This window comes from Meles meles, chromosome 20 (assembly GCF_922984935.1).
Source record: "Meles meles chromosome 20, mMelMel3.1 paternal haplotype, whole genome shotgun sequence".
Classification (NCBI taxonomy): Eukaryota; Metazoa; Chordata; class Mammalia; order Carnivora; family Mustelidae; genus Meles; species Meles meles.
In genome coordinates this window covers 34665554-34682737 of record NC_060085.1, presented here as the reverse complement: position 1 = coordinate 34682737, position 17184 = coordinate 34665554, and the positions used below count along the sequence as shown (strand labels likewise).

Sequence of the window (17184 nt, the reverse complement as noted above, 5' to 3'; positions counted from 1 at the left end):
CGGCGAGCCCCCCAATGGCTCTCCGGGCCGGTCGCCCTGGTCTCCGGCAGCCAATGAGCAGTAGGCAGGAGGCGTGGCACGGAGCTGTTGCAAAGCATCCAACGTGGGCCGGCAGGAGGCCGTGGGGCGCGGAGCCTAGGGGGTGTGTGAGGGCGAGCGGCCGGGGGCGGGGCCTCGGGGACCCGCCGGGGCTGGGCGGCCGGGAGGCCGGCGGCGAGCTGCTGATTGTTCCGCCGCGAGGTCGGCGGGGTTCTCGCCGCGCTGAGCAGCGGGGCACAGCCCGGAACTGCGCGCGCGCGCTCTGCCTGCGGCGCTGGGACAGTGAGGCGCACGGGGCCCTCCGAGCAGTGCGGGGGTGACCGCGCCGTCCAGCCCCGGGTCTGCTGCTGGGCGCTCCGAGCCGAGAGGAAGATGCATTTGGGCGCACAATTCAGGCTGCGGGGCTGAGCGCATTCCGTGCAGCAGCGGCGGCAGCACTGCCCTGGGCGGACCGCGGCGACACTTGGCGTGCGCGGGGGCTCCGGAGCCGGCCAGGAGCGCGGCGGGAGGACAAGGAGCGTCGGCGGAGCAGCTCTTGCCCGGATCCGTGGGCTTCGCAGCGAGTCCAGCCGGGTCGGCCCGGATGGGCGCGGGGCTCGCGGCCCCAGCCGGGCGCTGCGGAGCGGCCCGGGCACCGGGGGCCCACTGAGCGCCAGAGCCGCGGCAGCGGGGGAAACTTGTGCCGGCGGCCATGCCCCGGCGCGGAGCCTAGTGCCGAGCGGAGTCCCCGCGGACCGGCCCGCCTCTGCGGTCGTCCGGGGACCTCGCAGTCCCCGCGCCCGGAGTTCGCCGCGCGCTCCAGACAAGATGGCGCGGCCGGTCCGGGTAGCGTTCGGGGCCCAGCGCCGCTCGCCCTGTCCTCTCCTGTGGCTGCTGCTGCTGCTTCGGCTGCGGCCGGCGACCGCGGCAGCCGACCCTCGACCGCCCTGCGCTGCCGCCTGCACTTGCGCGGGGGACTCGCTGGACTGCGGCGGGCGCGGTTTAGCGGCGCTGCCCGGGGACCTGCCCGCCTGGACGCGGAGCCTGTGAGTGCCGCCCTCCCCCGGAGCCCCGGGCGCTGTCACTGGGAGATGGGGCGGCGGGGGGTGCTTACCCGGGATGGGGGTGCGGACTGAGGGGTGTGCGTGTGTGTGTAAAGTTGTATGGGTTGAGGACTGTGAGCACGGGCTCGTAGTGGTGAGGTCGTACATGGGGCTCCGGAGGAGAAAAGAGTGTGCCTCGTGGGGTGCGGAGGTGAGTGAGCAAAGGTTTTGGGGTGTGAGGGTGAGCGGGAGTGGGTCGTGGGGGTGTGAAGGTGAATGGGCCCTGAGGCTTGAGAGGATCTGGAGGGTAGTGAGCAGGGAGTCTGGAGGTGAGGGAATGTGGAGGAACAGTGGAGGCGAGTGTGTTTGTGTGTCTGTGTGTGGGTGGAGAGTGGGAAACATCTGGAAGGGAGAGTGTGAGGAAGTCTGTCTGGGGTCTGCGGGTATGTGTTTCTTTTTCTCTCCTGTAACCCAACTCTTCGGTGTCTGAGCTCCTTGGCCTTCCAGTGGGGAAGGAAGGAAGGTGACTCTTGGCTCCAGTCTTCCATTTACATTATTTATTAGCGAGAGTACGTGTGTAGCAGCCTCCTCGTCCCCCAGGACCTTGGTAACCCGACTTGGCTCTGGCCGGGGTCGAAGACAGCCTTCCATGGAGGACCCCCAGGCTTGGGGCTTTGAAAGTTCTTGGATCTGTGACCGCCTAGGCTGTGGCAGTCCCTTTCCACCTGATGGGCACTGGGGAACTGTGTTCCTTCCCTGTTGGGCTTGATGATCCCATGGGCTGGAGCCCACACTTGAGCATTTCTTCTCTGTAAATGTGCAAATTGGTTTTGGAGTAGTGCTACTTCAGGAGAGGGTGCCAGGGAAATGGTTGATTTAAGCTGTTTGTTTCACATGAAAGAGGCTCTTTTCTGTGCTGTCAGTATTTTGGCCTATCAGGACTTAGTGGGACGCTACCTACAGGAGGCTTGGAGGGGGGCGGGGGGAAGAAACTGCTTTAGACGTCTATAAACATGGTAGAGTGTAATACCCTTTCTTCTACTTCTAAGAAATCTGGCTCCTGAGTCAAAAATCCTCTCCAGTTATCAGTAATTAGCATCTCTGTAGAACTGTTAGTACCTTCCAGAAAAGACCTAGCTTGAATCTTCTCTTTTTCAGTTGAATGATTGGACATCTTTCCTAGAACATAGAGGGGCAGGGGAATAACCTGAGGCATGACATTCACCATTTAAAAATGAGGAAACTGGTGACACAAGTTTTAACCGACACCTGTGGCTTCATCTAAGAAATTATGGTCTGGGTATCTGGCTGCTGTGAGGGGAAAGAAGAGAAGTTGATTCCTTTCCCATGTGAAGATCGGGTACCTCTGAAAACAGGGCACACATCTGTCACTTGGACCCCACTACATGTTGCCTGTTGATCAGGTACTGCAGAGTTTGGAAGCTGGACTTTTGTTGGGGTTAGCTTTTCTCAGCACTTCTCTGCTGCTTCTTTGGGATTCACAGACTTAGTGAAAACCAGTGGGGGGGGGGGGCGGTTAAACACAGGCAGCGGCTGTTCCGTAGTGGGAGACAGAGCCCAACATTGCCAGTAGCAAGTGTTTTATTTACTTGGGGGCAGTCTGGGGTATTGTGGTTTTCCCTTTACATATTCCTAAGGTGGTTTTGAAAATAGAAAATCATGTGGGCAGAATGAGAATAACTTCTGAAGTGTTCACCTGTGGGAAGAATGACTATCAGTGCCGTATGTCAGTGGCATGGTGGGGAGGGCACTTAGTTCAGAAATGGTGACTTCCCCGAGAGGACAGGGTGTCCCCTTATTTGTACTTCCCTGTGGTCACAAGATCCACTTTGCCTTGGCCTTTACTTTTGGAGCAAAACTACTGGCCATTTTTTGGGCTTCCTTTTGCCTAGGAGTGACATTTCACATGACATAAATACCTTTAAAATTGCAGTCTTTTCCCTTTTACTCACACATTTGATGACCAATAAATACCAAACTGGGTATTTTGAGCTTCAGTAGATTTGGTCATACTGATTATGGTGTTAACCGATTAGATTTTGAGATGTGAATGGTGATTTCAGATTAGCGTGTGGCAATACCATGTTCACTACAAAATGGGTATCTTTTGAAAAATATTTGTGAAATCATTTTTTTCCGATTAAAGAAAAATGAAGTGGGGTGTGTGTGTGTGTGTTTTCTAGACCAGATTTCTCCATTTAAGTCATTAGTCTTATTCTGAGTTTTCCATCGGGATTTTTATACCGTTTATATTCCTGGCTGTGATTCAGCAAGACTTTAGGGGAGAAAGTCTCTGTCCATAATAAAATAAAATATCTTGTAGTTTCACCAAGTTTACACCCTCCGAGTCCATTGTGTCTAGAAAATGCTTTGAGCCCGTTTATAACCCTATGAACTAGATTTACTGCAGCTAGTTCAAACAATTTCAGGCCATGGGTTTGAGATAGGAGGGGACCTGTGGCTTTATGGAAATTTTTTTTTTCCTTTGTAAACAGTGCATCTAATTTTGGAGTTGCTCCTAGTCCTAGCATACAGAAAGTAAAACTTTGTAATAGTGAATGTAAATGCAGTTTGAATAGAAAAAAAAAAAAAATGGAATGGCAGTGGTAGAAGGGAAAATACATTCATTCCTGGGGCCTGAGGATAACTTCTTCAGCACAATAACTTACGGTTGTAGTAGTTGAGCCGTAACTGAGTCTGCCATCCCATTACGTAGGTGAGATTGGCATAGTCCAACCAGCACATTCATAAAAGCACCAAGCACTGCCAAGCCTTATTCCAACTTCCCAGAACCTTAGAAGAAGTTGAACTTCTTAGAACTTAGATGTTTGCTTTCTTTGAAATTATTTTTGAGAGCAGGGCTTGAGAAGCTGTTGAAGCAGCATTAAATAGAATTTACCTTAGACTTTTCCCTGTGGCATAAAGTTGAGCACAGTGTGTTGCTAGTGTAACTGTTCTGGGGCTGAATGGTAGCGCCTATGACTGTGATAGGAAGGAAGGCAGGCAGGCCCTGGAGGAACAAATCCGGATTCTCAGTCATTCTTACTGGGGTAGGGGGGGTGGTGGGGGAGCGCAAGAGACAACTAGCTTTTGAAAGCACGGACTTTCACTCAAGGACTCCCAAGTGCGGTTATCCTGAGCCACATTAAGATGAGTGTATTGATTTGGGTCTCTTTGTCTTATGTCCCCTTATGTATTTGCAGTATCAAACCCAGGTGCTTAAACCTAACCTTGTTTTTGGCATGAAAAGTCGTGCTCGAGATCCCATTAGAAATTAAACACCAGCCAGAGGTTGCCATTGTAGTTGTGAAGCAAAGAGGGCCTTTGTCTTTCAAATATTACAGCCGTGCTGGAAGGGCCAGGTGTGCAGGGTGTTGTGAATTAAAGATTTGGAAAATACTTCCCATCCTGTTTATGCAAATTAGATTGAAAGTGATGATGACCACATTCTTCCAGAAACTCAGCTGAGATTCTTACGTGTGTGTGCGTGTGTGTTGTGCGTGTGTGTGTGTATGCGTGTGTAAGAAGCTGATTATTGTCAGGAGGTTGATTATGGTCCTGAGGTCTTCCCTTCTGCCCATTTTCCTCTTTGTGTCCCTATATATCTTACGAAGAACTCAGCAGACCTTGAACATCTTCCGATTTATGAGGACGGACAAAGGGTTGTTTGGATTAGGGAACCTTTTTAAACACGGGTTAATGGCAGAAAATCTGAAAGGTACAAGTGCCTTCAGAGTTTTAGGGGACATTTAGCTTGGGCTCAGAGTCCTTTTCTTTGCAACAGGCGTCAGAAGTGTGGCCCTCCCTTCCCCTCCAAGACAGAGCACTTGTCAGTTACTAGTTCTCTGATACCTGCTTTGAGTAAGGGAAGTCTGGTGAATAAAATTAGTTGCTCTGAGAGAAAGACACACTATTTGAATCCTTCTGATACGAAATTTTAACTATCAAATCCAAGCTTTTGAATACTGTGAAATTAGGAAGTGTAGGGAGTCTCCCAAGTTCCCATATAAGTGAACTGTGTTGGCACACAGTGTCCCTCTTGCCTTTAGGATATGTCGGAACTGTTCATGCCCCCTTTCCCAGGGATTATTTTAAAAAGAAAATACCTCTTTCCATAATTACATTGGTCAGTAGATTTCACAGACTTTGGGCTTTGGAATGTATTGTCCGGAATAATTTATCATCTCCCAAAAAATGAAGATGATTCAATGTAGTGTATTAAGAGCTGGTTCCCACTGGATGTCCAGACGTCCCGGCACTCTCACTCTTCTCCTCTGGCTGAAGGTTTCTCTCCCTGCGGTGCTCATGTCTTTTCCTGGGTTCCCCACACAGCCTGCCCTGTGCAAGTTGGGATGGCCTCTGGCTGACCTTTCTCTCCCTCAGACACTGGGCTCACAATGAAAGGGCCTCTCCCCCATTCGCAGAAGTGTCTCCTTGGTGCAAAGGCAGTTCAGCATCCTCCCTTTCAGGGTGGACAGGAATGCGAGAGAGCCACTAGGGTTTTGTGTCACTTAACAATGCACCTGGCCCAGTTCTGTGCACCTGTTGAAACCCTGAAGGCCTGTTAGCCAGGGAAAGGGAGGTTGTTTAACATAGCCTATGATTATTTTAAAGATGACATCCACAGAAGAGAGAAGTCTGGAAAAGGGACTCATTGAATTCATAGTCTCTGTAAGGAATAATGGATGTTGGTTGTACCATGGTCTTTTCTTCTTTCTCGCCATTTGTTTAAAACTCAAAGGGATTCTTCTGATTTACCCCCATAGGTTGAAGGACTTTAAGTTTCCCCAGCAAGCCTAATTTTCAACTCCTTTTGAAAGAGCTTGGTGACATTTACTCACTGGGGACCTTTCCCCTCCTCAGCAACAGCAATTTGAAACCCTGGGGGTCTTTTAAAAGCCAACGGGACTCAGGGCTGTGTTAATATTCAGAGCTGTTTACAATGGATGCAGTTTCAAAGGCTGAAGGCATTGTCTTGAGACAGGAGGGAGGAGGGGTGGAGGAAAAATTCCCAGGCAGAGAAGGGGAAATATCTAAAAATCCCCAATGTTCTTTGGCCTGTGGGAAATTCAGGGACTGTTAGTGGTGTTTTTCTATGACTTAAGCATGACCTTGAGCCTATGCGGTCCCTTCCATCTGCCTCATGGCTGCAGTTCATGTTGTGTGTCAGTAACGTGATTGTCTAAGGCTTTTGTAGCAAGTTAAAGTCTGAAAATCAGTAAGAAGCTCAGATCTGTTCATATCTCCCCATGTGAAGAAGTAGGGCTTTGAGGACCAGAGGTTAAAATTTTCACAATAGTTTACCCTCTTGGAACCTGCACTTATTTTTTATGTAACTGTAGAGTTTAGTAGTACAGACTCACCAGTTTCACCGGCCAATTCCATTGAGAAAGTTTCAACTGAAAAACTTCATACATGACCATTATTGGCATGAGGCAAAATGAATAGATCAATCAAGATTGTCAAAAAAATGAAGATTGTGGTTTGTCTGTGGTCTAATCGGAAGTTGCCAATTTGTATCCTTGTTTTTGTTTTTGGAGGGGGTATGCTTATGAACTTTCCATATCAAAAGGCTTTTTGCTTTATATGTTTCTATATCATTACCTTTTATATAATCTGATACTTTATATGTGGCTTCTACCCGAGTATGTTTTGCATATTTACAAAAGTCACTCAATTTCTTAAAAAGCTGTTCCTCCCTCTCGCTGGGTTTCATGGTCTTTGTGTCCTCTGTTCTGTTGTTGTCTTTGTCCTCAAAATGAGCGTTCCCTGTCCAGGGTATTGCCTTGGGTAATTGATGGGGAGAAGAGTGGTTGAGGGTGAAGCTTTCTTCACTGCTGCTGTTACGCATGTGGATGCCTTCATCCCTGGTGATCACACCCAGCACACACCCTTCACTAGGGAATAGTGATGAAGAGGAAGAAAGTGATTTCTAGCGGCCGTCCCTGGCTCTACCACCCCACAGCTCCCATGTGCTGTGGGGTGAATCTCCATCTTTCCTCTCTAAAAAGGGAATCATAATATTCTGTGTGGCAGCCGCTAAGAGGACAGTTAGATACACATGTGTTTGGCCTACTTCCTCCGTGTGAGTCTGTCCGCTCCCTGATGGTTCCGGAGCCCAGGTCAGAGGTGAAAGCCCCAGTAACTCAAATTTTGCATCTTCTCATGGCCAGCCCCTTCACATCAGATTTCCTGGTGACAAGGGCTCCCTCGGAGGAGCTGACTTCTCTGAAACGAAGGTCTGTTTTGAAATGGGCAGGTGGCAGGGCTCACATCCCACACAGCCTTCTCTCCTGAAGGTTTTGGCAATCACATATAAAGTGAAACAAGTAGCACTCATGTGCCCTTGGGAATCTCAGACCAACCTGGCGGGGAGGCAGGGAAGCCGTGAACAGTTGCAGCAAATTATACAAATTACACAATTAGCAAAAATTATTGAGGTGGTTTATAAACATATTCCAGTTGTGCAAATACTTCTGTCTATTCAGAATTATCCTTTGGGAGGCGAGTGTGGGAAGGAGGCAGAAGTGAGAGGCCCTTAAACTAATAATTTTATCCTATTATTTCCCTGGTTTCATTGAAACTGAACCCCACCGAGATGCAGGTCGTGCCTCTTGGTCAATAGCTCGGAAAAATGCAGGTGCGCTCTTCCAGACAAGGGTTAGGTTACAGACTCTGAGGCCCGCCAAACGCTGTGCTGTACCCATTTCTCTCTGGAAATATTTGAGGGTGGAGGAGGGGTGAGGCGAGTTGATTGTTGGGCTGGATACAGAGAGCTGGAGAGCAGTGACATTTTTCATTTGTTTTGGTTTGTTTGCAGTTGAATTGTATGGGACGCGGGTGGTGAGCAAGGGGTCATCGGAGGCGTCTGGCAGGGATGCCACCTGAAAAGCCATTTGCTCTTGTTCCTTCTGCACCTGGACCAGCATCCCTTCCCCAGTGAATGGCCATGATTCACAGGCTTGCCCACAGGAACGGCCACGATTGTTGGCGTCTTTATTACTATTTAATCTGGCATAACCGGTAAAGCCCATTGTGTGAACAACCAATCCGTTCATCTCTGCAGGTCCTAATACACCTTGGTTTCCTTATGAACCAGGATGCAGGTTCCAATCACTGCTTGTTCAGTTTGTCTTGGCAGAAGGTGGCATTCAGAGAGTTTAAAGAAAGCATGGCCTGTCTCTTTTGAAGCGCTTTTGCATTGATTATTCTTTAAACTTCTGGGGTGTACAGGTCTCTAATCTTCTAAGATCTCCAGGGTTTTCTTTCTTTTCTTTTCTTTTTTTCATCAAGGTGTCATTATTAGGAAGACAGTGAATGAAATGAGTATGGGTCTATCCAACAAGGAGAATTATCTAGTTGTTGAGATCAAACAGGGTGGAAATAATGAAAGATTTTTTTTTTAGATGATTTTAAAAAAATTCATATCATCATCTTCTAAGACCCTTTATGCAGCATTTAGCAAGTGTCCCCCCCAATTCCTGCCCTTTGCTTCTTCCACCAGTGTGTAATCTGTCATTCAAATAATTTGTCACTTAGAGCATACGTTGCCCTGATAAATTCCCTCTCTCTCTGGATTACCTACTTGATGATACCTGTTACATACAGTGAGAAAGAAAGAGCAGTTTTGAACTGGGAGACAGATTATTCTGCTTTCGTTCCCGACCTTCTAGTTGCAGAGCTCTCTGTTTGAAAGCATTTGTGTCTTAGGCATTGGCACTTTGGGCTGAACAGAGAGAACGTGGCAGGCCTGGGCTCTGCTTGCTGGGGGACGGTTACCAGCTGACCAAGGAATACACTGTTGCGCATACAATTTCTTTCTCTTGTGAGAAGATCTGAAGAGTCTGATTTTTTTAAAAATCTGAATGTGCAGCCAGGTGCTTTAAAAAAGCAAATTTATGTCTGTTGGCTTAGGGTGTTTTTTCTTTCCTTTTTATTAAGGAGACAGCAGACCTCTCTACAAGTGTGTGGGATCAGTAGTGAGCTCTCTGTCCCATCCACCAGCTTGAACAGTCAACCCATGGCTCCTGGGTGATAGATGCCCCAACATACTTCTCCCCTTTCATGGTCATGTGTGAACATATCGGGTATTTTTATTGTTATGAACAGCTTTATCCAGATGTAATTCACATACTATACAGTTCACTAAGGGGTGGTTTTAAGAAATGTGAATTTGAACAACTTTTGGAAAAAAAAGTCACCATGTAAGTGTGTTTTACCAAAAGGAATTTTGGTTAAGCTATATATTTACAGAATGTTTATTGAGCACATACCGTGTGTGTTCTGAATTTATATGTTCTTAGAATAGGTCCCCCCCTTCTTATGGGAGGTGCTTCGAAAGTTCTTTGGTCCTATAGTCCTTTGGCAAAAGTGTGCAGTTCTGATGAACTATCCCCTCTCCCCTTGTTGCTCTGCATCGGGATGTTTCTATGATGCTATTAATTGCTGATTAGAAGCCATTAGTGAACAAACATAACTTTGATTGGGTCATTTAAAAAGTGATATTTCAGATATTGTTGGCTAATAGAGGGGTAGTTCGCTGCTGGGTGTAGTCAGGGCTTGAGCCTGAACTGAGTTAACTGTTGTTTACTTTGCAAGGCCTGACCCTCCAGCTGTGGCTCCTTGAGGCAGCTTTAAATAGAGTGAGAGGCACCCTGTAAGAAAACCCTCCAAAAGCAAAGAACTAGGTTCCTGGAACCCTCTGTGCTTGATTTAAACTTCACAGTCTTGAAAATGCTTTTCTTCAAGTAGCTGCAGAATGGTTTTGTTTTGTAGAAGTCCATGGTTTAGTTCCTCCACTGTCTGCGCTGTTGGCATTCTTTAGGAGGGACCCTCGGCGATTTTACGCTGACCGCCACTTCATTAGGAATCTGAATGGGAGTTTCGCTGTTGCCCAAGTTCCCTTCGCTCATCCTGGTTTGTGGAATGATTTCCATATTCTGTTTGTGAAAATCGAATTCCGTTTCGATTATGGGGTGTTCAGTGGTTTGAAAAGCTGCCCACCGCGGTCAGGTGAAACTCATGGACATAGTAAGCTTAATTAAATGCATATATTTGATTAGATACCATCTTACATGGATTCTACCTTTGGAAAAATGGAAGCACATGCCAGAGGGTTTAAGGAAAGTATATGGGGAGAAAAACGTAGAATCAAGACATTTTGGCTGTGAATTTAATTTCTGTTTTGCGAATTGAGAGAACTCTGTTCCTTCATCCGATTTCAGCAGTGTGGTACCCTGGTCCGTCCCTGTGCCTCTTGCCTACGTTGTAGTTTGCATTTTACTTTTAATTATTATTACTATTATTTTATTTTATTTTATTTTGGTCAGTGATTTCCTCCCTCCACCTGGGCTGGTCTGAGTTTCTGGCACACAGGCTCCCAGCGCTTGCAAAACTTATAAACAGCCAGAAGAGCTCCTTGCTTCCAGGAAGCTGGTTGATGCAGTGAGGTGATGGATGTATGCGGAAGCTGCCACCTGCCTGCCGGGGCCGGGGTTTCCTTCCGTCTCCGGAGGAGAGGAGATCCAGGGAGCAAACTGAAGTGTTGTGGAGCTGGTCAGGCCTGCCTCGTCCCAAATTCCTCTGAATGTTTTCTCAGATTTGGTGTCTGGGTAGGACTCTTGGCCATGGGTGATTTGACCTCATCGAGGGCTGTGCTCTGCCCAAGAGAAAAATCAGGAACTCTTCTTCAGAGATTTTTGAGTTCTTTCACAAGTTCATTTGAAATAGTGCTTAGAAATGATTAAGTTATATTGAATTCCAGACTGTCCTAAAATAAAGACTGGCTGACCTCAAATATTATTAGTGGGGGTGGGGGTGGTCTAGGGAAATTTATTATATCGTAAATCTTGGCATTTAGTACGTCTTTCTGGACAGAAAGGAGGCTACATTTTCATGAAGCTCCGTAAAGAGGTTCATGACCAAAGAGGGATAAAAACTAGTGAACCAAAAGGAAGAATTAATTTTCTTAAAGCTCTGAAGGCAGACATGTGGTAGAAGGAAAAAATAGCCATGGCTGGCTATCAGGAAACCTTGGGGTTTTGTCCCAGCTCTGCCCCGGATCAGCAGTGTGACCTTGGGCTAATGAATTAATTTCCTTTCTGGAGAAGGGTGTATGACTGCTAAGACTCTTTATTTTCAGGGTTATGATTTTATTGTAATTGAAGCAAAGAGGGAATAAGGTTCCTACTTCTTGGATGGTAAGACTTAGAAAACTGATCTGTGTGTCTAGGATGCTTCTTTAAAAGGGAACTTTGCATGTTTGGCAGTTCTGAGTGGAATCCTCCGATGGGCATCCTGGGCAACAAAGGGAAATAGGGTGTGCATGGGGACTCTGAAGGAGGGGACTTGTAGGCGTTATTGAAGCAGAGCGAATATTCCATGGTATTTCTTTCTTTGAACTTTGCCTCTTTTTTTGCCTTTGGAAAACTCAAAGAAAACTTTGGAAGCTAGAGTAGACCTACTTTAGATCTTTAATTTGGCTTTTTAAAGATTTAGGTCAAAAAAAGCAAATGAACTAATGGCATGTTTTTCCAAAGAGTTGCTTATCTCTGCTTTTCTTGGGGCCACTGCGGGCAGCTTGTCTTTCGAGCAGGCTGTCTGTGCGTATTTGGGATGAGTAACCTTGTGAGTGATGCTGGCCAACTGCCTTAGGTTTCTAGAGGGGCCATCTGTGATGGATCTCAGTAGTACCTTCCAGAGGAAGGGCAGCTACACATCACCTGGTCTGTCCTTTCTGAGCTGTTTCTCCAGGGTGGGAACATGGTGGATATCAGAGGAGCTTTTAACCCTTTTACCAGGAGATGTTCTGTGTGTATCTTTCAAGGTAGAAACTCAACAGCCTGATATGTATAGTCCAGTGGTGTGGTTTCTCCACTTTCAAAGTCTGTCTCTTACTCCTTTTTTTTTTTTTTTTTAAAGATTTTGTTTATTTATTTGACAGAGCTCACAGGTAGGCAGAGAGGCAGGCAGAGAGATTGGAGGAAGCAGGCTCCCCCGCCGAGCAGAGAGCCCAATGCGGGGCTCAATCCCAGGACCCTGAGATCATGACCTGAGCCGAAGGCAGAGGCTTTAACCCACTGAGCCACCAGGTGCCCCTGTCGCTTGCTCTTTTTTTGATCAGGTTAATACCGCAGCTACCCATCTGCCTGAGTTTTTATTAGTTTGCTCTTGGTCAGACGCTGTTCTTAAAAATTGTGATCCTGTCATCACCAGACCCTCGAAGTCTTTATTTATCATACAAAATCTAGACGTGTCTATTTTCTGTGTTCCGAGTATCTCCCTTTCGTCCACATGGAGTCAGTTAGTGCCTTCAGTGACAATTCTTGGACTTTTCTCTTCTTTCCACTCATTCTTTGTCATGGAAATTGTCATAAGGTGGAACCTTTGGATTTTTTTTTTCCTCTAGAACAAATGCTTGGAATTTAGAACCCTGTTTGGGGATACAGCTAAAAGGCAGTGAATTTGGAGGCACAATTAGTGGTTTGGAACTTGTTGACAGGAAGTTTAACAGGAATTAGGGACTACTTTAGGACTAAGGGAAATAGTCCAAAGAACTAGAATTTTTTTTTTTTTAAGCATTCCCCTTTTAAGACCTAAAGGTGGCCCTTTTTTCATGTGCTTTCTGAGATCAAAATAGACCAAACACTCTTCCCATCCTTCTGTGAGCCTCTCTTGTCCATGTCAGACGTTCTCTCTGTTTTTCACTTGACTTTGTTCACTCCTTATTTTTATCTAGTCCCCTCTCAGGCTTCTTCCTCCACTTTGATTTGAAAGCAGAAGGGGTTGTTGGATTGACGTACCCAGGAGTCTCCTGGCCATTACATGTTTTTTGTCTTGTGACTTTTCCTTCTTGGGGCTAGGTACATCTTTTCTGGGCGGAAAGAATCCCATGTTTCCATTGTTTCTCAGAGGGTTTCTGAGGTTTACCCCCTAAAGTGTGATTACTGCTAATCCACCTGTGTGGAGGACTTAACAGAGGTGTTTTGGGAATTTTGATATAAAGAGTAAAAGGCCATTTTCTTGGTGCTGCTGCTCTGTTTTCCCATCTGGCGTTTGTGCTGAGTAAAGGGGTAGATTCGGAGGTGAGTGCTCCTTGCGGTATGGATCTAGAGTGAGAAGTCAGACCTTGTGGTTTGTCTGATTTTCTGTGTCAGGGCGAACGTTTGAAGAGACCCTCTGACCTAAAACAAAAGTTATGGATGGTCCTCCCTTCGTTTCCCCTTTCTCCTTATTTTCTCCTTTCTGACTGAGAACCACTTCAAAGAATCAGATGTGTTGGTGCCAGACGCCATGCAGTTATTGTTAAAAGAATTTGGAAATATAATTGAAAACAAACTTTGTTGAGCAGAGCAGATCCGGGCGAGTCCTTATTTTGAGGGAGAAGGGAATTCCAAGTTTTTCCTCTATTTGGAGCCGATGTCTCCGAACACTTGTTCTGCAAGATGAATCATCTGTGAATTCTACATCTGGGAGTTATATATTGGGAAATGGCATTCTTTTTAAATGCAGAAGAAACACAAAAGCTTAAAGTTACAGTGAGTTGGAAAATTCTAGTCAGAGTTTTTAAAAAAACGAGCATTGAGGTGAAATTGGCAGCATCATTGGACATTGGGATTATGATACCTAAAATAGACTTGCCCGTATATGGAAAGCAGCCTGACAGCCACACTTATTTATGGGGACCCCTCCCCTTTGTTTCGAGACACACGACCTTTTAAAATTTTTTGTAAACATCAACTCATAAGAGTCACTAGTTAAGGCAAATGTGACATGAGTCTGAACTTAAACGTAAGCATTTGTCTTGAACACTTCAGATAAGTTCAAGCCATGTTCACCAGTGAAGAGCCCAGAACGGTGCAGGGTTTTGAGGGCTGCTGGGAAAGATAACACCGTGTCCTTATCCTCCACAGAGGGCCCCCCCACCCCCATTCCACACGTGTGGCAATGGGGATAAAGCAGCCATGTTGGTAGGTGACACAACGGTCAGAGTGGTGTCTCTGGTGTCCTAAGATCACCCAGGCAGTTGACTCAGCTTCCTCTTACCTCAGTCGAGGGTAATCAGGAGGTAAACCTCACTACTTATTATGAGGACAAAAGGGAAATAATCTTTAATTTTTAGAGGAGGGCCTAACACACAGCAGAAGCTTGAGGAAAGTTAGCTACTCTTGCTATAACTCAGGCAGTGAGAGCAGTTTATATTTTTGCACTCGAAATCCTGTCCTTTAACGTAATTATCATCTCTTACCTCCATGAAGTGTAATACCTCGGCATTATCCACGAGGGCCGGAGGGGTTGGGTGACTTGCCCGGGGTCTCGCCATTGCCACGGTTAGGGCTCAGACCTGACCTTCCATGCTGGTATTGAGAATGACCATGGTGAAAACTAGTACCATTTGTTTTTTTGTGTTTCTCTTGCTTCCCTTTCAAGTCTGTGTGTTCCTTGAGGCCCAGGATTGGTCTTTCAACTCTTGGGGGCCTAACGCACCAAGCACAGTTCCTGCTAAGCCGCCTGTGTTCCATAAATGGTGTCTTGAATGTGATCTTGAAGAGCGTGCGTCTTCATTGGTAGACTCGTGTGTCAGAATCCATTTCTGGTGTGCCCCTTTGGTGAAGGGGGTGGTAGCAGGCACATGTGTCTCACCATCTGTTGTTTATTGTTTCTCTTAGGTTGTGGTTTGTGTTCCCATTCCATGTTTCTTTGGTTTCTGGAGCAACTGCGAATATTATATGCTCGGGGATCAAAAAAGTAAACTATTTATAAACAGTAAAGTATCCTTGGGTTTGGAAAGTGTTTTTCTCAAATACGTGTATATTTGGTGGCTTTACCATAATCTCACTGATGGATCATTAGACAATGTGTAGACTGAGGCACATTTAAAAGATGGGCGAGTCATAGGCTGGCCTTGTGTAGCTAGCTTACAAACAGCCTTGGTGATAAGGCCCTGGTGTTAACGATGACCTGAGTGGTGTATTTTTAACTCAAGAACATATAAACAGTTTAGCCTGCTGATGGAGTTTATATTCCGCCTGAAATCCTTGGCATGCCTTGAGTTCTGCAGCCCTGGGAGATATATGTGGTCCTGGGAGACTGCGATGGTCACCAGTGACCCACTGGCCCCCACTCTTCATGTTAAAAAAAAAGACCCCAGCAGGAGAAGATGGAAGGTTGAAAGGGAGAATTCCTCAGTGGTTTTGTAGGATACATTTTATATTCAACTCTTCTATACTATTTGCTTGTGGTATGCAGACTTTAGGGGGAATGGGGAGATTTTCCTCCTCTATTTTGCTCCTCCTGCCAGCCACAGGGTCACTGCAGAGTCACACACTGGAATATGGAATTCCCACTGCCTAAAGCTCTGGCTGTCCACCCACCTCTCCAGCATTCGTTGTTTCTTCCTACAGGTCCTGGCCACCACAGGGGACTTTCTCCATGCCCTTGGAATACCGCCTGTGTCCCATCCCTCACATCCTCTTCCCTCAGCCTGGAGAAATGTTCTTCCCTCTTTGCATTGCCAACTCCTCCTCATCCTACCTTAGCTGTCTCTTCTCTTGGAAACCCTTTCTGACCTTCCTGCTGGGTTAGAATTCTGCCTTGAGAACTCTCCAGAGCTTTATAGAGAAGCGTTGAGTTGACTACCCTCTGATTCCCCCACTCATCTGTAAGCTCCTGAAAGCAGGGGCTGGTTTTGTGTCTGACCTACCATTGCATTTCTAGAATCTGGCCCACCTTGTATGTTGAATACAGATATTGCTGTAGACAGAGGCACTGGTGTTCATTCTATGCTGGTGTTCCTTCTATGTGGTCCTATAAATCCCATAGAGATATATTTTCCAAGCACTTAGGATAATTTAATTCTCCCAGGGGCTCATCTGTCTGTACATTTTCTAAATATACCTTGTCTCTTTGATAGTATCCTCTATTCCCCACCAAATATTAGTGTTGAGAGACTTGGAAGAATGGAAAGTCGAAGTTAAAAGATAGGCAATTTCTGAACCCCAGTAAGAGCCAACTGTTTTTCGCCCCTCTGTTATGGGAAGGTGACTTTTAAATCCCAAATCCAAGTGTTGTTACCGAAACTCCTGTTCAGTTTGGGCACCGCATGTGGCCTCTCCCCCACATGGGGTCCCCAGGCATTGCTTCCCTTCCAGATTTCTGGTGGCCGTCCTCAGCAGGTGGGCCAAACCTGGCTGCTGTCCTCCATGTTTTGTTTGACGAGGGAGCCCACAGGCATTTCGCAACTGTCAACGTGGTCTCTCCTCTGCTCTTTTGCTAGAGCTGATGTTTGGAGTCTATTTTTTGAGAATTGACACTGAGAGTAGGGTTGTTTCTTACCTAGACTGAGGCTGTCTAGACACCCTTCCCCTTGTGGTTATTTTGCTTAGTTTATGCTGAGCCCCGGCCAGGCAGCTGGTCTGGGTTGCTTGGCTCTTCTTGACTTTCCAAAGACCTCTACTTTGACAAAAAGGATGGTCAGGCCAAGGTCGTTTTTCCTCCCTCTTTGCTGGCAGAGGAAAAGGCTGCTCTCCTTGACGGGAGTGAGTTGTGAGAACATGAAGGACAGGTTACCATGCCCTTAGTGATTCAATCCAAACTAGCAACTTGGGTTTACAGAAGCTTCCATGGCAGGAGACTTGGGGCAGATAGATTTCTAAATCTGGCACCTTACTACATGGGCCTCAGGTATAGGCAGTCTCCTGGAGATGCTAACTAGAGGTAGTGGGGAAAGCTGTGTTTGGCACAGTGAGCTCTGCCTCCAGTGTTTGTTCTAGTGGTATCGAGATCCTCTAGGAAGGCCCTTGTATACCCAGTAAGTTGTGGTAGTCAAGGGCCATGGTTTCATGTTAACAGGGTTTTCTACTATTGACCTATAGTCTGGTTACCATGCTTTTATTTTAATTACTTTTGATTTTCTGATGACACATGGTAGACATGTTCATTGAATAAAGAGGAAACTACAACAGAAAAAAATAATTGGAGGGAGACAAACCATAAGAGACTTTTCATCTCAGGGTTGCTGGGGGGTTGGTGGGGGAAGGGATCGGGTGGCTAGACGTGGCCATCGGGGAGGGTATGTGCTATGGTGAGTGCTGTGAATTATGGA

At 46.6% G+C, this 17184-nt stretch overlaps 1 protein-coding gene across 1 annotated transcript in view; it reads left to right on the top strand.

Annotated features, from left to right (window-relative positions):
• Nucleotides 1–846: 846 nt before the first annotated feature.
• Nucleotides 847–17184, top strand: part of LRIG1 (leucine rich repeats and immunoglobulin like domains 1) — a 111521-nt gene continuing 95183 nt past the window's right edge. Inside the window, exon 1 of the mRNA XM_045990031.1 lies at nt 847–1064. Within this exon, the coding sequence (XP_045845987.1) occupies nt 847–1064 (218 nt within the window). The remainder of the gene's footprint in view (nt 1065–17184) is intronic.